This window comes from Nicotiana tomentosiformis, chromosome 2 (genome assembly GCF_000390325.3).
Source record: "Nicotiana tomentosiformis chromosome 2, ASM39032v3, whole genome shotgun sequence".
NCBI lineage: Eukaryota > Viridiplantae > Streptophyta > Magnoliopsida > Solanales > Solanaceae > Nicotiana > Nicotiana tomentosiformis.
In genome coordinates this window covers 173,933,204-173,941,291 of record NC_090813.1, presented here as the reverse complement: position 1 = coordinate 173,941,291, position 8,088 = coordinate 173,933,204, and the positions used below count along the sequence as shown (strand labels likewise).

Sequence of the window (8,088 nt, the reverse complement as noted above, 5' to 3'; positions counted from 1 at the left end):
TAACGATGCACTGGTAATATCCGTACTTATGAATAAAACTAAAGTTAAGCGTATGTTAATTGATCCAGGTAGCTCAGCCAACATCATTAGATCGAAGGTTGTAGAACAGCTCGGTCTACAGGACCAGGTCGTACCCGTAACCTTGGTTCTAAACGGATTCAATATATCATGTGAAACCACCAAAGGCGAGATAATTCTGCCAATAAACGTGGCCGGGACCATATAGGAAATGAAGTTCCACGTAATCGAAGGAGACATGAGGTACAACGCCCTTTTTGGAAGGCCATGGATCCACAACATGAGAGTTGTACCTTCGACCCTATACCAGGTTCTTAAATTCCCAACATCAAGGGGAGTCAAAATAGTGTACGAAGAACAACCGGCCGCAAGAGAAATGTTTGCCGTCGAGGAAGCGAATCCGATATCCTCACCTTCGTCAATAAAGGGATCAGACTCAAAAGGGGAACAAGATGCCAAATAGCAATCATAGACATCAGCTTTAACCCAACCAGAAAATCAGAAGATCGACAAAGATGATGATCAAAGGATCCCTCGATCCTTCGTGCTTCCCGATGATTCCGACGCTACCCAATCAATGATTGAAGAATTGGATCAAGTCATACTAATCGAGCATTTGCCCGAACGAAAGGTATACCTAGGAACGAGATTAACCCCCGAACTCAGGAAAAGGCTTATTCAATTTCTTATCGATAACATAGATTATTTTGCTTGATCCTATTTAGATATAATAGGGATCTCACCGGATATAACGACACATCGGCTAAGCCTGGACCCTAGATTCAAATCGGTGAAGCAAAAAAGAAGACCCAAGTCCGAGGTAAAGCACGCATTCATAAAGGACGAGGTAACTAAGCTTCTCAAGATAGGGTCCGTTCGGAAGGTGAAATATCCAGAATGGTTAGCCAATGTAGTTGTAGTCCCTAAAAAAGGGAACAAAATAAGGATTTAAACAAGGCATGCCCCAAAGATTATTTTTCACTGCCTAACATCGATCGCATGATCGATGCCACGACCGGCCATGAGGTCCTTACTTTTCTCAATGCCTATTCCGGGTATAATCAAATCCAAATGAACCCGAAAGACCAGGAAAAGACTTCATTTGTCACCAAGTATGGAACATATTGTTATAATGTGATGCCCTTCGAGCTAAACAATGCAGGAGCTACTGGCCTAGTAAATAAAATGTTCGAGGAAAAAATAGGTAAATCAATGGAAATTTATATTGATGACATGCTAATTTAAGTCCCTGCGCGTAGAGGACCATTTGGCTCATTTTCAGAAACATTCGAGATTTTAAGGAAATACAACATGAAGTTCAACCCCGAGAAATGTGCTTTCGGTGTCGGTTCAGGCAAGTTCCTCGGCTTCATGGTATCAAATCGGGGGATCAAAATTAACCCCGATAAAATCAAGGCCATCGAAGACATCACCATCGTGGACAGTGTAAAAGTCGTGCAGAGGCTAATGGGACGGATTGTTGCCTTAGGCCGATTTATTTCAAGGTCGTCAGATCAAAGTCACATATTTTTCTCTCTACTCAAGAAGAAGAACGATTTCGCTTGGAACCCCGGAATGCCAACAGGCATTAGAAGAATTAAAGCGATATCTATCGAGCCCACCACTGCTTCATACTCCAAAAACAGACGAAAAACTTTGCTTGTACTTGGCAGTATCGAAAATCGCGGTAAGTGGTGTCCTAGTTCGAGAAGAGCAAGGTACACAATTTCCCGTTTATCATGTAAGTCAAACCTTAGGAGAAGCGGAAACCAGATATCCACACTTAGAAAAATTGGCACTTGCACTGATAAGCGCCTCTAGAAAGTTAAGACCGTACTTTCAATGTCACCCCATATGCATATTAACCACTTACCCACTTCGTAATATTTTGCACAAGCCCGAACTATCAGGCCGATTGGCCAAATGGGCCGTCGAACCAGTGGATACGATATCAAATATCAACCTCGTACGACCATCAAATCTCAAATTTTAGCGGACTTCGTGGCCGATTTCACGCCGACACTCGTACCCGAAGTTGAAAAAGAACTCTTATTGAAATCGGGTATGTCATCGGGGGTATAGACCCTTTTTTACGGATGGGGCTTCGAACGTGAAGGGGTACGGGCTAGGCATCGTTTTAAAGCCACCCACGAGTAACACTATTAGGCAATCTATCAAAATTACTAGGTTGACTAGCAACGAGGCCGAGTATGAGGCCATGATTGCAGGTCTCGAGCTAGCTAAAAGTTTGGGAGCAGAAGTCATTGAAGCCAAGTGTGACTCTTTGCTGGTGGTAAATCAAGTAAACAAAACCTTAGAAGTTCGAGAAGATAGAATGCAAAGGTATTTGGACAAACTGCAGGTCACTTTGCACCATTTCAAAGAATGGACTTTACAGCATGATCCACGAGAATAAAATAGTGAGGCCGATGCACTTGCAAATTTGGGATCATCGGTCGAAGAAGGCGAGATAAGCTCGGGGACTATCGTTCAACTCTCGAGATCCGTGATCGAAGAAGGTCATGCCGAGATAAATTCTACAAGCTTAACCTGGGATTGGAGGAATAAGTATATTGAATACTTAAAGAATGGAAAGCTCCCATCGGACCCTAAATATTCGAGTGCCCTACGAACCAAAGCTGCTCGATTCACATTAACTGCAGATGGAACGTTATACCAAAGGACATTCTATGGACCATTGGCAGTATGCTTAGGTCCAGGAGACACCGACTACGTCCTACGTGAGGTGCACAAGGGTACTTGTGGAAATCACTCTGGTGCTGATTCATTAGTCCGAAAAATAATCAGGGCAGGGTATTATTGGATCGATATGGATAAAGATGCAAAGGAGTTTGTTCGAAAATGTGACAAATGTCAAAGGTTTTCACCAATGATCCATCAGCCCGGAGAGCAACTTCACTCAGTCCTATCCTCATGGCCATTCATGAAATGGGGAATGGATATCGTCGGCCCTTTGCCATCGGCCCCAGGTAAAGCTAAGTTCATTTTATTTATGACTGACTATTTCTCTAAATGGGTTGAAGCACATGCGTTCGTGAAAGTAAGAGATAAAGAGGTAATAGACTTTATCTGGGATCATATCGTATGTCGATTCGGGATACCCGCCGAAATAGTGTGTGACAATGGGAAACAGTTTGTCGGCAGCAAAGTGATGAAATTCCTCAAAGACCACCAAATAAAAAGGATATTATCAACACCGTATCACCCCAGTGGGAACAGACAGGCCAAATCAACGAATAAAACTATCATTCAAAACCTAAAGAAAAGGTTGAACGACGCTAAGGCAAAATGGAGAGAAATCCTACCCGAACTTCTTTGGGCATATCGAACAACATCAAAATCTAGTACGGGGGCAACCCCGTTCTCCTTAGTATATGGCTCCAAAGCCTTGATTCCAGTCGAAGTCGGGGAACCCAGTGCCAGGTTTAGATATACAACAGAAGAGTCAAATAACGAGGCTATGAACACTAGCCTCGAATTATCGGATGAAAAACGAGAAGCTGCTCTCGTCTAATTGGCCGCCCAAAAGCAGCAAATCGAAAGGTACTATAATCGAAGAACCAAGCTTCGCAATGTTAAACTCGGGGACTTAGTGCTAAGGAAAATCACCCTCAATACTCGAAATCCAAACGAAGGAAAATTAGGTCCAAACTGGGAAGGACCGTATCAGGTTATCGAAAACATTGGAAAAGGGTCCTACAAACTCGGTATTATAAACGGCAAACAACTATCAAGCAATTGGAATGTGTTGCACCTAAAACGATACTACTGCTAAGGTACGACCCTCCCATATTCGTTTATATTTCAAAACTAACCCCTGCAGGAGTCCGATCAGGAGCTAGGATGGATCATTTAATACGAAGCCCTAGGTCTGAAAGCACGCGTTGCACTCTTTTTCCCTTAGACCGGTTTAATCCCAAATAGGTTTTTTGGCAAGGTTTTTAATGAGGCAACAATTGATCGTGCTAACTTAGAAATAATTCGACAGTATCCGAGGCCTCTTTACAATCGACCTCAAATACTGGGGGGCATTAGCCCTCAAATATATCAAGTTCGATGCAAGAAAGTTACTTAATAACAACAGGGTTCCGATAGGAAAAATTGTAAGAGCCAAATGGTCAAAACCACCCATGCTCATGTAGTTGGCCCGAGCCCTGACATGAAACACGGACACATGTATAATGACTTACAAAGAAAAATTTCTTCTTTACCGATATCTTATATCCAAGAAAGATTCCCCTATTTCGAGATTTATTATGCAAAAAGAAAATCAACGAGTTCGAGCAACACTCGCTCAACTATTAAGCCTACGGGCCACATTATTTCGAGTTTAAAATCACTCACTCGACTATTAATCCTACGGGCTACATTACTTCGAGTTCGAAATCACTCACTCAACTATTAAGCCTACGAGCTACATTACTTCGAGTTCGAAATCACTCACTCGACTATCAAGCCTACGGGCTACATTGCTTCGAGTTCGAAATCACTCACTCGACTATTAAGCCTACGGGCTACATTACTTCGAGTTCGAAATCACTCACTCGACTATTAAGCCTACGGGCTACATTACTTCGAGTTCGAAATCACTCACTCGACTATCAAGCCTACGGGCTACATTGCTTCGAGTTCGAAATCACTCACTCGACTATTAAGCCTACGGGCTACATTACTTCGAGTTCGAAATCACTCACTCGACTATTAAGCCTACGGGCTACATTACTTCGAGTTCGAAATCACTCACTCGACTATTGAGCCTACGAGCCACATTACTTCGAGTTTGAAATCACTCACTCGACTATTAAGCCTACGGGCCATATTACTTCTAGTTCGAAATCACTCACTCAACTATTAAGCCTACTGGCTACATTACTCCGAGTTCGAAATCACTCACTCGATTATTGAGCCTACGAGCCACATTACTTCGAGTTCGAAATCACTCACTCGACTATTAAGCCTACGGGTTACATTACTTCAAGTTCGAAATCACTCACTCGACTATTAAGCCTACGGGCTACATTACTTCGAGTTCGAAATCACTCACTCGACTATTGAGCCTACGGGCTACATTACTTCGAGTTCGAAATCACTCACTCGACTATCAAGCCTACGGGCTACATTGCTTCGAGTTCGAAATCACTCACTTGACTATTAAGCCTACGGGCCATATTACTTCGAGTTCGAAATCACTCACTCGACTATTGAGCCTACGGGCTACATTACTTCGAGTTCGAAATCACTCACTCGACTATCAAGCCTATGGGCTACATTACTTCGAGTTCGAAATCACTCACTCAACTATTAAGCCTATGGGCTACATTACTTCGAGTTCGAAATCACTCACTCGACTATTAAGCCTACATGCTACATTACTTCGAGTTCGAAATCACTCACTCGACTATTAAGCCTACGGGCCACATTGCTTTGAGTTCGAAATCACTCACTCGACTGCTAAGCCTACAGGCTACATTACTTCGAGTTCGAAATCACTCACTCGACTATTAAGCCTACGGGCTACATTACTTCGAGTTCGAAATCACTCATTCGACTATTAAGCCTACGGGCTACATTACTTCGAGTTCGAAATCACTCACTCGACTATTAAGTCTACGGGCTACATTACTTCGAGTTCGAAACCACTCACTCGACTATTAAGCTTACGGGCTACATTACTTCGAGTTCGAAATCACTCACTCGACTATTAAGCCTACGGGCTACATTACTTCGAGTTTGAAATCACTCACTCGACTATTAAGTCTACGGGCTACATTACTTCGAGTTCGAAATAACTCACTCGACTATTAAGCCTACTGGCTACATTACTTCGAGTTCGAAATTACTCACTCGACTATTAAGCCTACGGGCTACATTGCTTCAAGTTCGAAATCACTCACTCGATTGCTAAGACTATGAGCTACATTACTTCATGTTCGTAATCACTCACTTGACTATTAAGCATGCGGGCTACATTACTTCGAGTTCGAAATCACTCACTCGACTATTAAGCCTACGGGCTACATTACTTTGAGTTCGAAATCACTCACTCGACTACTAAGCCTACAGGCTACATTACTTCAAGTTCGAAATCACTCACTCAACTACTAAGCCTACGGCTACAATACTTCAAGTTCGAAATCACTAAGCCTACGGGCTACATCACTTCGAGTTCGAAAATGCTTACTCAGATATAAAGGCTACAAAGTCCGAATTCGATCAAATTGCCTAAAGCCTTATGAAAACATTCATAAAGCATGAATAAAAACGAAATCTTCACAAGACATAAAATAAAATAGAGGCAAGACGGGAAAAGAAAAGATATTTGTATATATTTACAAGATTGTTTACATGATTATGTGCAACACCCAAAATAGAAACTATAGGACTAAGTTTCTTGGTTATCCTCTGGGGTGGTCTCTTCTCCATCGAGCTCCTCCCCGCTCTCGGACCCGCTCTTGCTCCCATCATCATCATCATCATCATTGTCATCATCGGAGATCAAGGCTTCATCATTGGCTTTGAGATCTTTAGCCCTTTTTATCTCTTCAGTGAGGTCGAAACCTCGAGCATGGATCTCCTCGAGGGTCTCCCTCCGAGATCGACACTTAGCAAGCTCAGCAACCCAATGCGCTCGAGTGTTGGCAGTCTCGGCAGCCTCTCTTGCTTGTACCTGAGCAGCTCCAGCATCAGCCTGATAAACGGCCACGAATGCATCCGCATCAGCCTTTGCCTTTTCGGTGTCAGATTCGGCCTTAGCAAGTTTAGAGGCCAACCGAGCCTCGAGCTCCTCTATTCTTCTTACTTGAACCGAGCTTTTCTCCTTCATACTTTGTAGCTGGTTTTCGGTCGATGACAATTGGGCTCGAGCGGCCTCTTTCTCTGCAGCAAAGCGGTCCATACCTCCTTTTTACTTCAAGGACTTCGCTTTTATCACATTGACCTCCTCACGGAGTTTCCCGATCATCTCAATTTTCTCCTGCAGTTGTAAGACCGAAAAATTAGCCATCGTTCCGGTATCGAGATCATAGGCTTTTAAAAATATCATTACCTGCTCAGACATAGCAGTCTGATCTTGGTGAGCCTTGGCCAACTCAGCTCGGAGGTCTTTGATTTCCTCTCTCTTTTGCCCTAAGAGGAGTTTAAGGGAGTTCTTCTCCTCCGTGACCCGTTGAAGATCGGTCTTGAACCAATGTAGCTCGGCTCGAGACTGAGAACATGCTTCTCGATGAACCACCACGACCTGTAAAGAAAGAAGAAAAGAAGTCGGGAAAGAATAGCAAAACATAAAAAGTAATATCAACAAAGAGAGTTAAGAGCTTACCCGATTCAGAGCTAGCTGCACTTCACAGAGAAGGCCTGACACATCACTAGGGCCAGCAGCGTCATCGACCCCAGTAAACAGATCACGAAAATGGTCCTCCCTTTCATGAGACCGACTCATCTCGAGGGTCCCCCAAAGCTTGGGCTTTCCGAATAGCCCCTTCAAAAAAGGCAGGGAGAGTGGGTGAATCTCCGATTACTATTGCCCCAGGAGACTCGCTTAGGGCGTTCTCCTCAGTTTGGAGAGCTTCAGGACCGGCCCTTTCCGATGTACCCACCGTTTGTTGACTTCGGTATGAAACATCCTCGATCTCTAACGATTTGGGGACTTTGCCTGAACCTTTCTCCAATATCTCCTTAGTCCGAGGCGGAGCCTTATGAATTACCATCGATTCAGCCGCCTTTGGGGCATCAGTGCTTTTCTTCATTCGGGCCGCCAGCGCGGACCCGTCGTTTTCTTCTTCTTCGTTATCTTCATCCCTTAGACGCAAAACTGATTCTACGGTCAAAGGAATGGTATTATTCTTCAGCTTACGAGCCGTCCTCTTCTTCGGTTTTGGATCTTTGGGAACGGAGGCCCTTTTCCTCTTATTATCCTTCAACGACTTTGGAACAGAGGCCGAAGCCTCTTCCTCGACGGACGAGGGCCTCAAAATCGCATCTTTGCACACACTTACATACGGGAAAATTTATTGAAGTATATGGAAAACATCTCATTCAAACTACCAAAAA

The 8,088-nt window shown here is 43.6% G+C and overlaps 1 protein-coding gene across 1 annotated transcript; it reads right to left on the bottom strand.

Annotated features, from left to right (window-relative positions):
- Positions 1 to 6,421: 6,421 nt before the first annotated feature.
- Positions 6,422 to 6,934, bottom strand: LOC138906112 (uncharacterized). Its single transcript, XM_070194634.1, has one exon. It carries the CDS (start codon positions 6,932 to 6,934, stop codon positions 6,422 to 6,424), a length of 513 nt encoding a protein of 170 aa, XP_070050735.1.
- Positions 6,935 to 8,088: the final 1,154 nt, after the last annotated feature.

Coding starts and splice junctions, on each gene's coding strand:
- LOC138906112 (XM_070194634.1), bottom strand. CDS start 6,934: ATGGACCGCTTTGCTGCAGAGAAAGAGGCCGCTCGAGCCCAATTGTCA.